The sequence below is a fragment of the Pseudonaja textilis genome, chromosome 1 (assembly GCF_049901715.1).
Source record: "Pseudonaja textilis isolate UNSWEBS1 chromosome 1, rPseTex1.2, whole genome shotgun sequence".
NCBI lineage: Eukaryota > Metazoa > Chordata > Lepidosauria > Squamata > Elapidae > Pseudonaja > Pseudonaja textilis.
Window position 1 is genome coordinate 272,734,247 of NC_141990.1, and position 20,354 is coordinate 272,754,600.

At 40.3% G+C, this 20,354-nt stretch overlaps 2 protein-coding genes across 3 annotated transcripts in view; both read left to right on the forward strand.

Annotated features, from left to right (window-relative positions):
* The window catches only part of PLCB2 (phospholipase C beta 2), a 74,417-nt gene extending 59,650 nt beyond the window's left edge, over window positions 1–14,767 (forward strand). For both annotated transcript variants that reach the window (XM_026710292.2, XM_087921813.1), the window contains exons 25-32: window positions 53–109; window positions 3,343–3,556; window positions 4,967–5,138; window positions 6,617–6,693; window positions 6,906–6,998; window positions 8,097–8,154; window positions 9,788–9,874; window positions 10,523–14,767. In XM_026710292.2, coding sequence (XP_026566077.2) covers window positions 53–109; window positions 3,343–3,556; window positions 4,967–5,138; window positions 6,617–6,693; window positions 6,906–6,998; window positions 8,097–8,154; window positions 9,788–9,874; window positions 10,523–10,792 — 1,028 coding nt within the window. In that variant the 3' untranslated portion in view covers window positions 10,793–14,767. The remainder of the gene's footprint in view (window positions 1–52; window positions 110–3,342; window positions 3,557–4,966; window positions 5,139–6,616; window positions 6,694–6,905; window positions 6,999–8,096; window positions 8,155–9,787; window positions 9,875–10,522) is intronic.
* A 4,239-nt stretch (window positions 14,768–19,006) lies between these two features.
* Window positions 19,007–20,201, forward strand: ANKRD63 (ankyrin repeat domain 63). Its single transcript, XM_026704119.2, has one exon. It carries the CDS (start codon window positions 19,017–19,019, stop codon window positions 20,199–20,201), a length of 1,185 nt encoding a protein of 394 aa, XP_026559904.2. The 5' UTR covers window positions 19,007–19,016.
* The last annotated feature ends 153 nt before the right edge of the window (window positions 20,202–20,354 follow it).

The window sequence follows — 20,354 nt, forward strand, 5'->3', positions numbered from 1 at the left end:
TTTATAAAGGAATAAAGTTTTAGTCTACTGTAATGTTGTTTTCATTCTCCAGGAACCTTGATTACACCGAAAGATGGGACAATGAAAGAAACTGCAAAATTAATTACAGGTAAGAAAGCCATCTCGTTTTAGCAATCTGACACAATGTCACATGTAAACAGATTCCACACATATATCATTATTACAAATGAGTGAGGGTTCAGCCAGAATATGAAACATACTGGTGGGGTTTATCACAATACCTTTCAAAGTCCACTCCACAGATTTATTCAGGCCTGAGACTTCATTGTGGGGGCGGGAATTGCAATAGGGATTAAGAAACCCTCTCCTTATTATAGTAAGAAGAGACTTGAAACTTTTCGTTTTATCTAGGCCATTTAGGGTTTTTAGAGAATATATGATGTGGAAGATATATGTTCCCAAACTGGTTCTTTAGGATTTTAACAGTTTACCTATCAATACTTCAGAGGCTATTTACCTTATCCTGGTTGTTCTTTTTTTCTTTCCTTTTGCTTTTCCCAGTATTGTAGGATTCTTAGAGAGCTGGGATTTCACATAAGTAGGGTGATTTGAGCCTTATCATTTGTGACTCAAGTGAATCTAAATGTCTTTTCCAAGGCTGGCATTGCTACTGTACTCCAAATGCTAATCTGTGGCATATTTCTCGGCTGCTGGTTCTTTTACTTAACATTCACTCTTGAAAGGCAGAAGCTACTTTGTACCTGTTGCCATTAGTTTGGTCTTCTTTATATTTTATCTTAGTCTCTTTTTTTTCCACTATGGTCTTTGACTTTTACTACTAGAATTCCAGATCATTTGCATTTTCAGCTCTTAGACCAATGTCATCAGCTAAATACACTTATCCAGTATGGACCAGTAATGATATTCCTCATTCTTTCATAAAGCCAGTTTTAACAGCTAGCAAATCTCCCTTTCCATGCAGAGCTCTAATCGGCCTTGAGTCATTGTTTTGTTAGCATATGAAATTAAGAATGTTAGATGATAGTTTGCACTTTCTTTTAAGTCTTCTTTCTTTGGTTTGGTATGTAATTGACTTATTGCAATCTGCTGGACACTCTGTCCTTTTCCAGTTTGGCTGGCATAGTTTGGCTAGAATATGTAATGACTAATGGGCCCAGATTCCAGAGGGAGTTTGGTGTTGTTTCTGCTGACTTATTGCACAGTGCATTTGAACTGCTAATAACCACTAGGAAAGGGGGATGGTTGAAGCTTTAGATCAGATCTTACCCATGAAACATCTCCCCTCTGGAGATCTTAGCACTCCCTGTGGTTTATGGAAGAGTTGAGGGAGGATGAAGTGAGAAAAGACAAATTCCGACCACTGCTGGCATTCCCCAAGGGATAAACTGGACTGAACATGAGTCAGACCCATTATAAAGGTCTACCTAGTAACAGTAAGGCAGTGAAGCATCATTATGTCTCTGCTCTTATTACATTTGCAGATAGTCACACCTTTTTCAAGTGACATAAACCTCTTGGATAAGGGTAGTTTGGAGAACTTCTTGCAGGGGCATGCAGAGAAATTACTAGGATCTATTGAATTACTAGGATCTGATGTTTGGATTCATTCTCAATTGGACACTGGCTTTATTGCAGTTTGGTGGAGATGCAGTCTTAGCCTTTTATCTGGGAACAGTTTGAACCTGTTGGACCTGAGGAAGTAGATATGGTTCTTATGACTGTTTGCTCAGCCACCAGCTCTTTAGAGCCATACCCCTCCTATGGTCTTCTCCTAAGGAGCAGCTGTCCAGAGCAGACATGGTCAATCTCCCATCTTCTCCTTATCCAGACAAGTTTTACGAAACTGGTCTACTCCTCGGTTTCTTGGTCTTTGTTGCAGTCATTAGCTGTCTTCATACGTCCCCTGAAAGTGGAAGTAAAAGTTATATTTTTTTAAAAAGGAGAAGATACATTATCCTCATCTAGCAAGTTGTTTCCTTCATAGTGTAGAATAGAGGATGGAGCATCAGGTGTCCTGTTTTTCATCTCTATTCTGTTGCCATTATGAACATAAAGCAATTAAGGCTGGAATAACCAAAGGTCACTCTCTTTGGGACCACTCATGCTAATTACTCACTGTAATGTTTCTGATTTCTGGACAGGACTGTTTGGAAGGGTATTGTGGTAAATTCTTGCCTATTCATGCCTCTCTCCTGCTTTTACCTCCTTTTTGTCACATTTTGCCAGTTATCTCTTTTTGTTGTTTGCTAGTCTTTAATAAATAAACATTAAGCTACATTTTTACTCACTGTCCTGTGCTCGCCTATGCATATTGAGTATACTGGGTGCAAACTGAAAATTATAGTAATATTCCAGCAACAGAGAAGTTTCACATCTACTTGGAGTACATGTTGATGAAGTTGTCAATGCTTATTATTACCTGGGAATTATGGAAATAGGTGCCCCACTACATTGTGGAAAGGACCCAGTTGGGACAAATTTCTTTTGCATGATTTTGTTTTAAGAAAGTTTGAAAAGTTCACTTCAAGTAAGATAAAAAATCCAGAAAAAAGCACTTTGCAGAACTTGGCTTTCAATGTAGAAGCCTTAGTTGCACATTGCCTCCAACAATCTGGTCCTCATTTTACCAGCCTTGGAAGGATGGAAGGCTTGAGCCCTGACATTCCAAAGTATAGGCAGTGTTTGCCTACAGTACTGCACTTTAACCACTGCACCAGCAGGGCTTAAGGAAAAAATAGTCATTTATTCAGATAATGGCTAGAATTCAAAATGGAGTAACGGAACCCAATTTATAAGTGAAGGAAGGGATGCCACTAAACCAGCTTCCTACTAAGCCAGCTCCATGTCCAGCTGGAAAACCCAGCTAAATGGATCAACCATTAAGCAAAGTATTAGGGATCCCCATTGGTATTATGAAGAGCACTCATCAGGTGGCTTTGAAATTTTTACAGATTTACTCTAGAGCAGGGGTCCCCAACCCCTGGGCCATTAGGAACTGGACCACACAAGTGGCAGACAAGTGAGCAAAGCTTCATTTGCGCATGCATGGGATCTAGGTTGTGCTTGAAACCATTCCCCCTACTGGTTCATGGAAGACCATTTTTCTTCTGAATCTGGTCCCTGGTGCCAGGAAGGTTGGGGATCATTGCTCTGAAGCATTCTTTAGTGGGATCTGTATTGGGTTTTTTTCTTCTTCTTATGTTTGAGGTGCCGAAAAAGACAGAATATATTCACGCAACACAAGGTAATCTTGAGAGAAAATAGGCATAGTAAATTAGTTGTGAAAAAGAACTCTTCAAGAAAATGGCAACCTAGCATATTATTTCAACTGATGGATGTCTTTTTCCTACTGTGTTTCAGAGCCACAGACAGCCAACATTGAAGAGATACAGCAGATGAAAAATTTTGGGAAGCTCTTGAAAAAGCAAGAAAAGGAACTAAAGGAGTTGGAGCGGAAGATGACAAAGCGCAAGGAAGAACTATTACAGAAATACGCTGCTTTTTTCACTGAGGTGGTCAGCCAGCTTGGCAGAAATGAAATGTCATGCCCATCAAGAACTCCACGAAGAAAAAGGTAGGCTTTAGTTCTGAAATAATAAAACAAAGAGATTATTTGCAATTAGAATAAATCGGTGTTTTGTTGCATTACAGTCTTGACTTTCTGCCATCTTGGTGACATAACATGGAGCTCCCTGGTGATTCCCCATCTAGACCTAGACCAGATTTGCTTAACTTGTTAGCATGCTAAATGGATTATGACCAACTCATAATGGTAGGCTCAAGCAGAGGCCACTTACATTTACTTTCACTGTACCTGCCCCTGAGCCAAGCAGAAGAACTGGAGGAATGGAATCCAACCACTAGGCATGTGGTTGCCTGAAACAGAATTCTCTAGACATATTTTTCTTCCAATTTTCCCATGTTCCACCTTCCTGGCTTGTAGTTCTTCCAAAAATATAGTCCAGAATTTCTTGCAAGTATTGAAAAAGTAGATCAGTTCCATCTATCTGTATCCTATCTGCAACCTATATAATATATTACAATCTTGGACAGTGTTCCTCAGCAATTTTAAGATGTATTCTTAAAAATCTAAGTTATCTTAAAGTTATCTTAACTTTAAGTTATCTTAAAGTTGCTTAGATTGAAAAACCGAGCTAGGGAAAGGAAAAACATTGTTTCTCCTTAGAAAAAATAGACATAGATAAGAGTGTTTGGCTGTACATACATGTAATTTCTAGGTCCCCTAATTCCACAATCATTGTTTTCCTTTTCCAATATTGGAGAAGGGTGGAATATTTGAATGGCTACTTAAAAGACAAATGAATTTCTGTGTTGCCAAAAGTAAGTACTTTCTAGTGTTTAAATGGCAGTTCTGGTGCTTTTCTTGAAATCTTCTTCTTGAAGTATAATCATCTCAAAAACATTCAATATATGAAAGGACACTATCCAAACAATATGGTTGTTACACTTTACCAGTGCAGAGATTTGGTAGAAATTGGAATGTGGGGTTATATGTGTTAATATGGTGGTATTATATTATTCTTGGTGCTAGAAAAAGGTGTGTGAAACAGCCCTTTAACCAACTGGTTTATTCCCAGTGCTATTCAAACGTGCCAAACAAGAGTGCTATGAAATAGAAGAATAAGCATTACACAGTTCCAGACAGAATTAAATGAAAATATATATAATCTTTACTTTCTGAAATGGCAAGGTCAGAGCAAGAAATTCCAGATTTCTCTGATATAAAAGTAAGAGTTTGAACGCCACCCTAGCTACTGGATTGCAGTTGTTTTGCTCTTTTATCAAATAGTGCCTGTCAATTGAGGAAGCAGATAAAAAAACTCTGGGGCATTACTGATGACTCTTTCATTTACTGATCTGCTCATGGAGTAGATATCATGACAATATGCCAGGTGAAAAGGGGAATACAGTCAGGATCTGGCCATTTCTGCCTTAGATTGAGAATTGTTGCTATCTATTGAAGTTGCAGGATAGTTTTGGATGAAAGCAGTACAAAGGGAAATGCTGCAGAGTTGACTGAGAATGCTGATAATAAAATGATGGAGCTAAAAGAGAAATTGGAGGAAGAATTACTCCACCTGGGAGAAGAACAGTATGATGCAATCTGGAAGAAGAAAGATCAGCATGCCATAGAGGTATAGTAACTATATTTATATTAACATTCTTTTATTTAATTACTTAATAAACAGCAATAATGGACATGAATCATTTCAGTAAGACTGCATTATATACCTGCTAAACTTGTCAGTTGGCTTTAAAACCATCTGGGGCTTTAAACCCCCAATCTGCTATTTGAATTTGCCTTATTTTTTGGGGAAAAAAGGTCATACTATATGTGAATATGGCTTCCTTATATTACCAAAATGATATTTCATTGTATTTCTGGGGCACTCAATTAAATTGATAATTCAGAACTGATCATCCCTTGGCAATTCTCAAGAAAATTTATCATTTGAGAATGGCAGGTGGGAGTTCTCATCAGTTGTTCCCTTCTGCAAATTTCTGTAAAATACAAATTAGCTCACTCTTACACACCTCTATATGCAACACAACTGTATATTACAAACACAGCTTTGGAAACATCTGGAGCCATTGAATTAATCACTTGCTATGCAGTTCCTACAGTAGGAAAGTGGCACATTCTTCTTTCCCATGTTTTCCTTATTCAACTTTCCCATTGTAGTTCCTGTAGGCCCATAGCAAACCCGCTTCAAATGATTGGAATGCTGTGGGATGTGGTAGAAAACATTTCAAGGAGAAGGAAGGATTAATGCTCCCTTCCTTTTGATTGAGCCTCTATTGAATCTGAGTCCCTTATGTGGAAAGCATCCTCCTAATTCCAAATCAGGATAATGTCTATGGAGATTGTCAATCATCCAGGCCATGATGATTGCCACGATGTAAAAAGATGTTGAGACTCTAGAAAGAGTGTAGAGAAGAGCAACAAAGATGATTAGGGGACTGGAGGCTAAAACATATAAGGAAGGGTTGCTTGAATTGGGTATGACTGATTTAATGAAAAGAAGGACTAGGGGTGACATGATATCAGTGTTCTGATATCTAAGGTGTTGCCACAAGGACGAAGATGTCAACATATTCTCCAAAGTACCTAAAGGCAGGACAAGATTGGATGGAAACTAATCAAGGAGAGAAGCAACTTAGAACTAAGGAGAAATTTCCTGACAGAGCAATTAATCAGTGGAACAATTTGCCTCCAGAAGTTGTGGATGCTCCAACACTGGAAGTTTTTAAGAAGAAATTGGACAACATTTGTCTGAAATGGTATAGGACTTCCTGCCTGAGCAGGGGATTGGACTAGATGACCTCCAAGGCCCCTTCCAAGTCTGTTATTCTGTTATGATTGTCCCAAAGGTGCTTTTTCAAAAGGCAATTTGACTTTCTTTGTTTTCCTCGAGGATGTCTTGTTTCTCATCCAAGAAGCTTCTTCAGTTCTCAGTACTAAAGAAGCTTATTGGATAAGAAACGAGACATCTTCAAGGAAAACAAAGTCAAATTGCCTTTTGAAAAAGCACCTTTGGAACAACTCGGGATAATGTTTAAAAAATAAATAAAGAATAAAATTAAACATTTTCCTTGTGCTCTGTTTAAACAGAAAGTTGCTAAAATGTTACAGCTTGCAAGAGAGAAGCAAGCATCTGAGCTGAAGGCACTAAAGGAATCTTGGGAAAGGTAATAATAAAATTAATGTCCGTGCGTGCAGAATTTTTCTATTCATTTTATAGCTTTTCTTCTCTCAACCTTATTTTGTTGGTCCATTGTCAAATCAGTGCTGTATAACCTTGAAACCTTCTGTGATCTGAGCAGAAAAGGAGCGAGCATTTAATGTTAATCACAGTACACTGTTAAATTTGTAAACTCAAGTTGATTATCTTCCTTTACAGCAACACTAAAGAAATGAAAAAGAAATTAGAGGTGAAGAGACTGGACAAAATCCAAGCTGTGGCTAAGAATACTGATAAGAGTGCTCAGGAAAGGTATTTTTGACCCCACACCCAAATGTAGCTCATTTCTGCTGGATTTGTTTTTTTAATGAAAAGGGAAATTTTAAAATAAATGCATAGATTGCTGTTGTATCATGTACTGTATTGAATTAATGTTTGAACCTAATTTTAATATAACCTTGCCCACTTTCTGCAACAAGACTTCCAGCATGCCAAGCTGGAAAATTAAACATGACTGCCCACAAAACCAAGCATGACTCTCCATGTGAAAAATGGTTTGCACTCTCCTGATTTGGAGCCTAGGCCTGTTTTGCAGATCTTTTGAGCGTGAGAAAGAAGCCATTCTCCTCACCTGAGAACTTAAAACTTGAGAAACATAGGGAGGTTTAATCACCACATTAAAACATAGTTAACAGGACCTGTCTCATTCTGCAAGCTGCAAGATGATTGGAAGCATTTGTTTCTAGTTTTTGATAATTGCAATTCGTTGTGCCTGACAAGTAACAGGGATGTCTGCAGGTATGAGGGGTTGTATGTGTAAAAACAATCAAGATTTTAGTCAGGCTTTCACATCTCCTCTGGAACATGCTTACGAATGAAGATAGTTTCCATGTTCCATCAGTGCTCGTTGAGTATGATTTCAACATAAGCAATCTTGATAACTCATGACGAAGTTGGATCATTTGATGAGATGAAGGAGAAGAAATGGGAAGGAATGTAATCCCGAAGCTTCTTACAGTAACAATACCCGGCAGGTTCAAAGTATCTTCTTTCTTTCCCTTGGTTTCTTAATATGCTGCTTCTTCACTTCAGTCGATCTGTTAATAACCAGTGTTTTAGTCTTTTATTGTGACCACATGCCCTGAACAAATAATAATCAGCCCATCTTATGGACAAATCTGCCATCTCTAAGTGCTCAAGTGATTAGTATAATTTAGCCAGTCCTAGACTAGAGTTTGTAAGAGGCTTCTCTTTTGCAGACAAAAAATATTACTTTTTCTATATTGAAATTCTTTCTGCTTTTAAGTGGTTACATATGGTATGAAAACATTTTATCTAGAGGGTGCCTTAACAACAATCTAAGATGTAGATGTTAATTAATACATAAGGCTTATTTTGTTTTTCCTAAAGGTTAAAAAGAGAAATCAATAATTCACATATTCAGGAAGTTGTAAAAGCAGTCAAGCAGGTAAGTAGCCTTCTGGATTCTTTCTGTTGCATCTAAAAGAACAATTATTAGGTCTGCCCTACTGCTTTGGGCAAATGCTGTGCCCAGTGATTTACAGATGCTTCCTCCTTTCTAATTTTAATCCAGATGTAGGGTCCCAATCCAAAAGGGCTCTCACAGCTTTACACAGACCCCTATAAGAACGAAAGAGTTTGGGCTCTGACCCTCATTTAGTAGATCATGTGTATTTCTCTTTTGGAATATTTCCAAAGCTATATTCCCACTGCAGTATTTTATATGGTGTCTGGAGTAGCTTCAAATCATACATTACAGGGGCCTTGATAACCATTTCATCTTTTTTTCCTGTGATTTCTGTGGGTGTTAAAACATACTGAAGTTTTCACCTTTTAGACAATCATCCATCTGGGGTCCAGGATGATGTACAATGGGGACAAGTGTAATTATTCATTATAAGCAGAATAAACTAATTGGAAGATTAAAGTCATAACATGAAACAAAAAAAGAATACATGAATTCATTTATTTTAATTAATGAATTAAATTTAATTTATTGTAACTTAATGTAACTAAATATTAAGGCCATTAAGGTCATGTAGAAATGTAATAAATAAATACATAGATAAAATAAACATTTATAGGGCAGAATTTTAGTTCATTGCTGTTATTTTCACAACTTAATCTAATTCATAGTTATTATGAGTGAATAATTCAACAGGAGTAAGTATATGAGGAAAATCTTTGCGATTTTCAAATTGGAACAGAAGCAGTTGACCGTTGACCCTCCCCTTGGCTTAGACAGGCAATGATAGAACATTTCTCACCGCCTTAAGACATTTCAAATGATCACCTGTGCGTGAGACCAACTGATGTCAGGTTAGCTGTCTAGGGTGGCTACTCATTACTTACTATGCAGAGAAAAATAAAATTGGGATCAAAATGTCATGAACCTAAGAAAAAAGTCATTGAATCATACTACTTATCACATATGACTGAGTCTAAATCTCAGTAGTTGTTGGTTTCAACGATGATGTATAGCAAAGCATTCTAGTACAGATAGTACATTCATTTAGTAAAGGATTCGAAGTTATAACAGCACTGAAAAAAGTGACTTATGACCATTTTTCACGCTTATGACTGTTGCAGCAACCCTAAGATCATTGAAAGATTTACATTTGGATGCTTGACAAATGGTTCATAGTTATGATGGCTACATTGTCCCCAAGGTCGTGGGATCACCTTTTGCAACCTTCTGACAAGCAAAGTCAACGGGGAAGCCAGATTCACTTAACAACTGTGTTACTAATTTAACATCTGAAGTGATTCACTTAACAAATTTGGCAATAAAAGTCGTAAAAATGGGGGCAAAACTCACTTAACACATTTCTCACCTAGCAACATAAATTTTGGGCTCAGTTGTGGTCGTAAGTCAAGGGTTGCTTGTAATATTTAATAGCAAAACAGTTTTCATATATCTGATATTTATGGGGCTTTGGGAGGACTGGGAGCTAAAATACCCTGAAGACTTCATCACTGGTATTGTTGTACCTACAGAATGATACTGCATTGAGATGTTGCATTTATATAATTGCATGGAAGGTTATTCCTTCTAACATAAATGTTTCTCTTGCTTCAAGATGAATGCGAAACAGTCAAGGCACCAACAAGTCTTGGAAGCAAAGCAGTCAACCTGCCTAGGAAAAATCAAGGAAAAAGAAAGCCAGGTATCATGTGACTAATTGACAGCAAATGTCCTTTCACGATTACTAGTATAGTCGGAGGTCTAGAATAAGTCCAAAGGCTTCACAAATTATTTCCCTTCAGAAGTACTGGAATTGCAACTGCCAACACATCTCAATCAGCATGGTCAAAGCTGACACACATGGAAGATTGGGGATGGCTGAGGCAGCCTATTCCCTTCCCTCAGTCCTCTATTTATTAAGCAGCATTTATGCCATACAGATTGCATTCACCTCCTTGAACATTCATTCATGAAATCCTATTGGTTCTGAGACTTTTACAAGATAGCAAGAATAAACAAACTGCTTAGGCTTATATGAATGGGGTTTTTTTTTCTTTTCTTTTATCAGAATGCAGTTTTCTTTAGGACTTCTATACAGTGCATGAGGAAAAGAGGTTGAACCTTTCATTCCCTCCATGTTGGCAAGGTAGAGTTCCCTGTAGGCCCTAGATCTCCTCACACCTATAATTACAGCAAAGGAATGGAAAAAGTAATTTACCACAGGGATCTTGTCCTCGGAGAGGAGTATTTTTTTTTTTTAGTTGACATTGCTAAAAGATACATAACTGAATTTGTAAACATGCAACAATCAGGTTTCTCCACTGTGAACCTTTCTTGTCTCTTTCTGCAGCTCCAGCAGGAAGCATTCGCAGAGTATGAAAACAAGATGAAAACTATCAGTGCAGAAGTGCAAGATGCAGTGAAGAATTGCATGAAAGTCTGTTACCCTTTGGAAGCTGACACGGCAAAGAGGGAGGCCCCTGGAGCCGTCGGTGAGGGAGATCAAAGGCCATGTGGGAACCTGGTGACTCCTGAGACTCTAAGATATGCCACTGAGGTGGTGAAGGAGGAAGTTATCATGGATGAAGAATCCACTGATGCTCAGGACAGCAGATTGTAAGACTCAATGGAAGTCTTATTTTAAAGTTCCTATATTTTAAAAGTAAATCTCATTTTGTTTCAGAGCTCCATAGAACATAGTGGAATATCTGTTACTGTTAGCCAACTTCTTTTGAATAGTAGGATATTTTGATCTAGCAGACTGACATCAGAGGTTTTCACTCTGTTTAGATTTACCACTAAAGTCAACAGATATTGCCTATCACAACATAGAATGAGCCTTATTGGGTAGATTTGAACAACAGCCAGCTAGTTAAGTTTCTCAACTCTCCATCTGGACAGGCATGAAGGTAACAGCCCCGTTATCTCAAAAACCAATCTTGCTCTGAAGCAGTTTCAAGTCCAAGCCAGAAACAATTGGCTCAGTTGTTATATGGAAAATGTTGAAAGGGGGAGGGGAGATCAAAAGGACAAGGCATAAATTCTGGAGTGGAAGACACCACATATAGAGATGCCCACATGGATGTTTTGGCAGTTATAAGCCTTCCCTTCAGAAGATTTTTCCACAGTACTGCGGAGTGCTGATAATACCCAGCTTATTCTATTTACCAAATTCTCTACCTCAGGGATGTCAAACTCGTGGCCTGAGGGCCGGATCTGTCATGTGCTGGCCCCACCCCCACCCAGTTTAGCGAAGGGGGAAAACATCCTGAAACATCACGTGATGACACCATGATGACGTGAGTTTGACACCCCTGCTCTACAGGATAAAGAGGGATCACTTCCAAAGTCTCATACATATTAGCTGATTGCAGAAAACAGTTATGTAGTCAGTTCTTTACGGCATTCAATAGACAACTCTGAAGCATCTCAAGAGTCCTAACACAATGGAGGTCAACTCAATGCAGAAGGAACGTGTGGTGTTTCCATTTATCTAAATTAAGCCTGATTGAAAAACAAGATTTCTTCCCTGATTCGAGAGGGCTCTTTTCTAGGTTTGGCTGTTTTCTTAAACCACTTTTGTTGTGGGACATCAGCTGACTCAACATCTTAAAGGGGACAATCAGCAGAAATAGTTCTCTTTATCTGAACAGACATAGCCAATTAACCCAAGTTGCTCTTCTTTAGCCCAGATATGTAGGAATCGCCTCACAGATATCCTTTATCATAAAGTCTTCGTGACAAAATGGAGCAGCTGAACACTGCTTGCCATCCAATCATGTAATCGCTTAGATACATATTCTCTCTGGCCCTCTTTTAAACCATTTGGGAGAGATGGATTTTACCTTTTCACAGAGCAGTGCTCATGAGGGACAGTCAGGAACTTACAGGCTGAGCTGGTTGCAGGAAAAGAAGTGGCTGACTAACTACGTGAGACTCGGCAGCAATTTTTAGCTGCTGCAAGTTTGCCTATCCCTGAATAGGCCCAAGACCATTGATATGTTCCAGGATGAGCCAGGGAAGACTGCTGTTCTAGAGTGGTCTGATGGATCACTATCGATACTGTGACAAGATATTCATCACTAGGATGTCTTGGGTTTTTTACTGGCTGCTCTTTAATTGCATGTCCAGTTTTGAGGTGGGTGAGGAAAAAAATCAAACACTGAGATTTGTTAGAGTCAGCTTTTAGTTCTATCTTGCTTCTTTCAAGCTATGTAAGCAGGCCAGTCAGCTGTCTTTTTCTAATGCAGTTTTGTGGGCAGCAAAAGAGCTATCTCAGTATTGCTGTCCCGACTGTGAATTTAAAACAAAAACAAAAACCAGTCAAATCTACCAATAGGAATATATTTTATAAACCTGGCCACTCTCAAGTCTACAAAGGAATAATCTGCAACGTGTGCACCAATTTGTCATCTTTCACAAAACCAGAAGTTTCTGTGGAACTGCAGCTGAAATTATTGTCTAGTGGGTCTTGTTTTTCAAAAAGAAATATGACTATTTTCAGGCCATGGAATGGCAAAAGTAACCTTAATTTTTTTTTTGGGGGGGGGGAGTGTGTATGCACACAAGTGTCCAGCAAATATGAAACAATTGTGCAGTTTTTCAAACAATAATACGAGATGGTTTTCAGTTTAGAGATGATTTCTTGATTAAAATAATATATGCAAATTCATTCAAGATAAATTAGGGCAGCCATCAATCTAACTTAGGAACTATTAGTGCCACTAGATCCAAAAGGACAAGAAATGATGAGTTTGGAGCGATTCAAACATCTGCAGAGAAAGGCGGCACCCTTGCTTAATTTAAGAAGGGGGAGGGGAAATCCATCTCTGCAGTGGTTGTCATGGCTGCTCTTAAGACACTTTCTGACTTTTACAAATCTCAGGTGAACTTTCTGAGGATTCAAGGTGTTAGAAAGCCAGCTTACAACTGCTTTGCTAAGGAATACTCAAATACCAGATATCATCAGTAAGATTTCTTCATTTATAACATTTAAGGAAATATTGTACCATGAGACAGGCCCTTGCTCAGTTTATGCCTATCTACCATCACATATTTATGTGGTATGGCATCAGCCTGTGAATTTTTCCAGGGGAGCTATTTGAAGGGAAGAAGGAAAGAAAATAATGCTAGCTGAACAAATGGATGACAGACAGTAGCTGCAAAGGGGACACTGGGACAGATTCCTAATTCTAGGAAGTCACTGGCATTTCATAAAGTACGAAACTGTCCCACCACCAACATTCATGCATGTATTTTTTTTGGTGCTTTATTTTTTTTAATTGGAAGAGAGCTCTTAAAAGTAGAGTTTGGAGATTGAAAAGAAGAGAAATCTCTGGCTGATATACTAGTAGAAAGTATAACCAGCAGAGGTGGGATTCTACCATTTTGGCCCGGTTCTCCCAAACCAGTAGCTCCAAAGATCAGCTGAGAGAGAACCAGTTCGCTCCGACGGTCTTCTTTTCTTCTGTTTCACTCACTTGGGCTCTAGGCTGTCCTTTATTTCCTGCTTTTTCAACCACAACTGCTTTGCGCGGCAAGAGAAGATGATTTTGGGTGGCAGGAAAAGATGAGATACTTGCAGGAGAAGATGGTTTCAAATGTTGTGCATGTGCAAAGCACATGCTCACCGAACCGGTTACTACACCGGTTGAATCCCACCCCTGATAACCAACCTCATAATAGGCCATATTTCTAATAAGCTGATCTCTTCTCTGACAACAAAAAGCTCAAATTTTGAAGGGCTAAAATGAATTGATAGCAATACAAATGTTTCTAGACTGGCCATTTCTTCTAAAATATTGTTTCTATCCAGGGGTGGGATTCAAATTTTTAACAACCAGTTCTGTGGGCGTGGCTTAGGTGGTGGGCATGGCTTGGTGGTCCTGTGACTGGGTGGACATGGCTTGGTGGTCATGTTATTGGCTGGGTGTGGCCAACTCAATATCACTCACATCGAGGCACGCAGCTCCTCACCTGGCCTCTTATGACTGTGGGGATGCTGCAACAGTCATAAGTGTGAAAAATGGTGATAAGTCACTTTTTTCAGTGCCATTGTAACTTTGAATGGTCACTCCACACAAGCAAAGTACTAGCAAAGGAGGGGAAAAAAACTCCAGAGATGTTCCTGAGATAGGAAGTCTAGTCCTGCCAAGTATGTAATAAGGGTTAATGAAGAGGCAGTTTCTGTAAGCAACACCAGAATGTTTCCTTCCTGCCTTTCTTACAGGATTAGGCCAGTAATTTCTTCTAACAACCGGTTCTTCGGACTGCTTAGAATGTTAACAACCAGTTCTAGCGAATAGGTGCAAACTGGTAGAATCCCACCCTTGTTTCTATCTAGAAATATAAGGGATTAGAACTGGAAGATTCAAAGAAAGGAACAGTTTCCATACAATGTGCTTGAGAAAGGAAGAACCCACTCATTTAGAAATTATTCTGTATCCTCTTGAGACTCAGAAATGATTGCTAAGCTGCTTGGAAATCCTGTAATGTTGTAACAATTTATTCAGTTTGTCAACAAAATATGCCCTTTTTACAAATCCCTCCCCCCACAGAATCGAAACATTAAAAAACATTGAAATATTGCATCAAAGTGTTTTTTTTTGGTGAATTTTGTCCCACTTTACGACTTTCTTGCCACAGTTATTAAGTGAATCACTTAAGTTATAAAGTTAGTAACAAGGTTCTTAAGTGAATCGGGCTTCCCCATTGACTTTGCTTGTCAGAAAGTTACAAAAAGTGATCACATGACCCCAGGACATGCAAGTGTCATAAATATGAGTCAGTTGCAAGCTTCTGAATTTTGATCACACAACCATAGGGATGCTGTAAGTGTGAAAAATGGTCAGAACTCTCTTTTCAGTGCCGTTGTAACTTTGAACAGTCACTAAATGAACTACTGTTAGTTGAGGACTATCTCTCTCTGTGTGTGTTGTTATGGAATACATTTTTATTTGAAGCAGGTTTTTTTAGTGCTATATTAATCACTGCCTCTTTTTGTCTGCCTGTTAAATACCTGGACAGGAATTTATATTAGGTTACAAGCCTCCTGGCGAAAGAAAAGCATTCCCTGTTTTATGTGTTACTGGCAAACTTTCTTTTCTTTCTATGTAATTCCTATCATTCATAACTTCAAATCCTATACAGAAGCAGCAGGTAACTAGGGTTCTTCAAATACTGCTGGATTAAGAGGTTTAAACAGTGAGCCAAATGGTGGAGAATGCCAAGTCTATCGTTCAGCAGCATGTTCCACATCCCTTCAGTAATAGGTAGAAGGGGAAAAAAACTATTGCTTTCATGAGTCATAATTAGTACTCCGTTGGGTTTTAAATGCTTTGAAGCGAGATAGGGACTTATTTAATCTTTTTTCTTCTGGGGATTGCCAGATCATGTGGAAAATCAAGAACAAGAGACTAACTTCATCCCAGGAGGATAACAATAACAACAACTGGAATAATCATCACAACATAGCAAATGGTGGGCGGGAGGGGGGTACCACTCTCTTGTTGAATTAATCAACTGTATTATAATGTATTACAAAGACTGGTTAAAATCGAAATTGTTGCATCCTCTTCAACAGTCAGTGAAGAAAGCAAACGGAAGGCTATAGTCAGTATGAAAGACTTCCGAAGGATGGGTAATTAAATTGTTGATGTGAATTGCAAAGACGCAGCTGGTGTCAGTCTGTTATTTTATCACCATCCTTAGGCATTTCGTCAGACTTATTGCAATATTCATGATGAAGAAATAATCATGCAAATAATCAGAGGATACACTACAAGGGCTACTGTTACCAATTCATATTTAGAACCATCTGAATGCTATCTGAAGTTATGAAGCTATCATTTAATGGTGCCCTATAAAATATGAATAATTCTTATTGTGAATAATTGGAGGTCTGTAAAAAAGCATAGCCGTTCATCCACAAAACATTCAGAAGATCCTTTACTTTCGCCATCCTTTCTCTACAGTGATTAGTAAAGTCTGCCTGGAGTCTTGAGATTCCCATGCAGTTAGCTCTAGATGACTCATGGATAAAATCAGGCAACAATTGTTGTCAACAATAAAGAAGTAGTTTGCCACTGTCTTCTTCTGGGATATATTTCAATGTCTTAGTCTGTTCTACAGACTTGGAATTCTGTGCTTGTTCTCTCCAGCTAACTATTAATTAGGACTAATCCTGTTTGGTCTTCTCATGTAGACAGGGTCAGCCAAGTACTAATCACATTCAATAGTTTTTCAATTTTTCTAAAAAGATGGTGTGATTATACTTATTACAGTAATTATAACCAAAGCTAAAAGAACAGTATCCATCACAAACTAATTAAGATATAAAGAATTGTTGAATTAGACCCAGAATAAGTTGTGGGAGAATGTGACATTCAGTTCCCTATGAGCTTCTGGTTAACAAGCCACATGGATGCAAGTTAGAAGTACAGTATAACAATTAAGCTTCAAGTGGCTTTGTGGACAAACTATGCCAAGAACAGGCTGTATAGAAACTTGATTGATTGATTGATTGAGTGAATGAATATTCAAACAGTCCTCCCCTCAGCTTGTTATCAAATTGGAGGGAATTATCAAGCAAGGTGTCACAAGGCTTTGTATTTTTCATCATTTTTATTAAAGATTCAGATGATGAGATGAAAGAAAGTCACAATTGAGAAGGAAACCTAATACTTTAGAAGACAGAAATGACATTCAAAGTTGTACTGCTAAGTCAATAAAGTGATCTGAAAATGGCAAATAAATTTTTGCAGAGGCAAATGAAAAAAAATTGTTTCAGAAAATACACAAGTACAGGATGACACCACGCTTAAAATGTAGCCAGTAGTACATGAAAAATACCTTATAATTCTAGTTATCACAGAATATGCATTAGCAGTGAAATATAGCTTCAACAAGACAAATGCAGTTTTAACTGCCTCAATAGAATTATATTTTCTAAATCTTGGAAAATAATCGCTCTATTCTATCCTTCACCAAGTATATTCCATGTAAATATTACCCTAGGACACTGTAATCATCGTACGTACATGCTGGTTACTGAGGACTTGAATTTTGATCACATGACTGTGGGGATGCTGCAAAGTCATAAGTGTGAGGACTAGTTGTAAGTCACTTTTTTCATTACTGTTGTATCTCCAACTGTTGTATCTCTAAATGAATGGTTATAGATCAAGGATTACCTATAGCAAACAATCAAAAACAACTAAGTTAAGGAAAAAGTAGTGCTATGGTCAAAAGTTTTACTAATTGTGTTATTATATAATTATTATACTTAATATATTTTAATAATTCTTGGTGCTGATTCTACTAAAAATCAAAGGTAAGATGCCAGAAAACTGTGGAATTCGATAAGGAGTTGCCTCATTTGTGCTCAAGATTAGGCCAACCTGTCCCATTTTGGAGCCCTCTAGAAGAAGTTCAGGGCTAGTGTGTTGTCTTTATACATATGACCATTACCAACTGCTAGAAGACTTTCAGCACATCCTGGTATATCTTGAAAAGTTTGCGATTGATATGGATTTCTCACTTTCTATACTGGGGACTCCAACCTTGGCAACTTTAAGGCTTGTGGACCTCAACTCCCCAAAATTCCCCAACCAGCCATGCCAGCTGGGGAATTCTGGGAGTTGTCTGGTCTATTTGTCTACCAAGTTTGGAGACCTGTTCTACCATATACTGTCCTGTATCTGGTTTCAGTATCTGTACAGAACTAAGCACAAACTGATGAGAAACATACAAGGTCCTGTCTACGTAGGCATTGACACTGGAAATCCTGACAGAGCAAAAGGAAATTTAATGCACCCACCAGGATGATCTCAAACCATGAAAAAGCTGTTTGTTGCATTTACTGGCCCTGCTACCATCTGTCCTTGTGAAAAGCAGAAATAAAAAATCAAGAGTCTGGTTTCTGGGTCCCGAGGACTATACATGAGTACTGCATGTATATACAACTTATCCTCCAACACAACCATGCAACAAAAAGGCTGAATGCATAAATGCATATCCATCAAGTGACAACCAGTGTCTGCATCAAATATCCCAGATAGCTTTTCCACATGACATTAAAAAAGCTTCCTCCATGGTATTGCTCTCCAGATAAGCTGGATTTCAATGCCCAGAACTCCAAAGTAGCAAGACCATTGATGAGAGAGAATTAAAGGGGGGGAGGGGAACACTTCTGGTAGATCCCAGATCCCAAGTAGTTAAATACAGTAGGATTACCAGACCTGAGCTGCAAAAATCCAAACAACCATTAGAAGGAAGCAAAGAGAAAAACATCTGCTACCATGCAGTGATCCTGCCATTTTTTTCCGCCCAGATTTGGTAGCCCTATAGATACAGCTGCCTTCTACTCACCGGGTCATGTTGCCTACTCAATACAGGTAGTCCTCGACTTACGACCACAATTGAGCTTAAAATTTATGTCGCTAAGCGAGACATTTGTTAAATGAGTTTTGCCCTACTTTACCATCTTTCCTGCCACAACTGTTAAGTGAATCATTGTAGTCGTTTAGTTAGTTACACAGTAGCTAAGAGAATTTGGTTTACCCATTGATTTTGCTTATCAGGTCGCAAAAGGTGATCACATGATTCTGGGACACTGTAACCATCATACATGTGGGTCAGTTGCCAAGTGTCTGGATTTTGATCAAATTACCATGGGGATGCTTCAATGGTCGTTAAGTGTGAAAAATGGTCATAACATACGTCACTTATTTCAGTTATGTTGTCACTTTGAACGGTCACTAAATGAACTGTTGTAAGTCGTGGACTACCTGTACTGTATACCTGAGCTTTGAAAAAGTCAGAGGAAACTATCCCACCATTCAAGAATGTCTATTTCTTCTTACTTAAGACGGCCTCCCAATTACGCAGAGATCGCCCGGGGCTCCGTTGCCAAAGAGGCTGGGGAATCAGTCCTCTGGACTTGCGTTAAGCTGCCCGCCCAACCTAACGGGCGAAAGCAGGTGGGCGGGGGGCGGGGGGGGGAAGCTCCTGCCGTCCGTGACTATCTCGGGGTTAGGACGACATCCCTCCACAGCCCGCCAACCCGAGCGCTTAAAACGGATCTGTCTCTCTCGAAGCGGAAAGGCGGTGATCGCCATGGAGACTTGAGGGGAGGCTATAAAGCCGATCTGGAGAGCCGCCGCCTCGAGTCACCAGCAGGCACACGAACCGGGGGGGAACTGGAGCAGCGGGAGGCCATGCTGAAACCGCGGGACCTGGGCCCCGGGGCGTCCACGCAGACTTTCCTAGAGGCCATGAGGGCTGGCCGGATGCATCTGGCGCGCTTTGTCCTGGATGCCGTCGATGGGGCTATTGTGGATTGCCGATCCGACCGCGGCCGTTCGCCTCTCATGTACGCCGTGCTGCTGAAGGACCCGGCGTGGCGACTGGCCTTTGCGCGACTGCTGCTGGAGCATCACGCCGCCGTCAACCTGGGCGACGATGCCGGGCGCAGCGCCCTCAGTTTGGCCTGCGAGCGCGGCTATTTGGAGGTCATCAAGCTGCTGGTTCAATTCGGCGCCGACCCAGACACGGTGGACGCGCGCGGCTGGAGCCCCCTCATGTACGCCTCCTCGGAAGGGCGAACGGCGGTGGTCGAGTGGCTCCTGCGCGCCTTCCGCCGCTTCGGGCAGCTCCGCCTCGAGCGCGCAGACCGCGCCGGCCACACCGCGCTCCAGCTGGCCGCCAGCGGGGGCCACCACGGGTGCGTGCGGGCCCTGCGCTCGGCCGGCGCTTTGCTCCTCATCTTCCCGGAGTCGCCGTCGTCGCAGGCCGGAGACGATCACGACGGGGCCGCGTCGGCTGCTTCTCCCCCGCTTCGCGCGGCCAGCGAGCGGCAGCTCCCACTCGACGAGCGGAGCGCGCAGGAGGAGGAAGGATTCCGAGGGGAGGAAGAAGAAGAAGAAGCAGCAGATGGCCTAGAAGCGAAAAAGGAGCCTTCGGTGACAAGAGGCCGCCCGCTGATTCGCAGGTCCACGGCGCCTGACTGTCAGAGTCTTCTCAGCCACTGATCGTGGGCGCGGGCGAGCGGGCGGGCGGGCAGCTGGCTGGCTGGCTGGCAGTGACCCGCTTTTTTCCCCGAAGAGCCGCGTCTCATCTCAGCCGCCTGCCGGGTCCTCGCTTAAATCCCGAAGCTGTTAGGAGTGCATCCGATCCAGCTTTGC

Bases quoted from the DNA above. Each gene is read 5' to 3' on its own strand.
- ANKRD63 (XM_026704119.2), top strand. From the start codon at position 19,017: ATGTCTATTTCTTCTTACTTAAGACGGCCTCCCAATTACGCAGAGATC.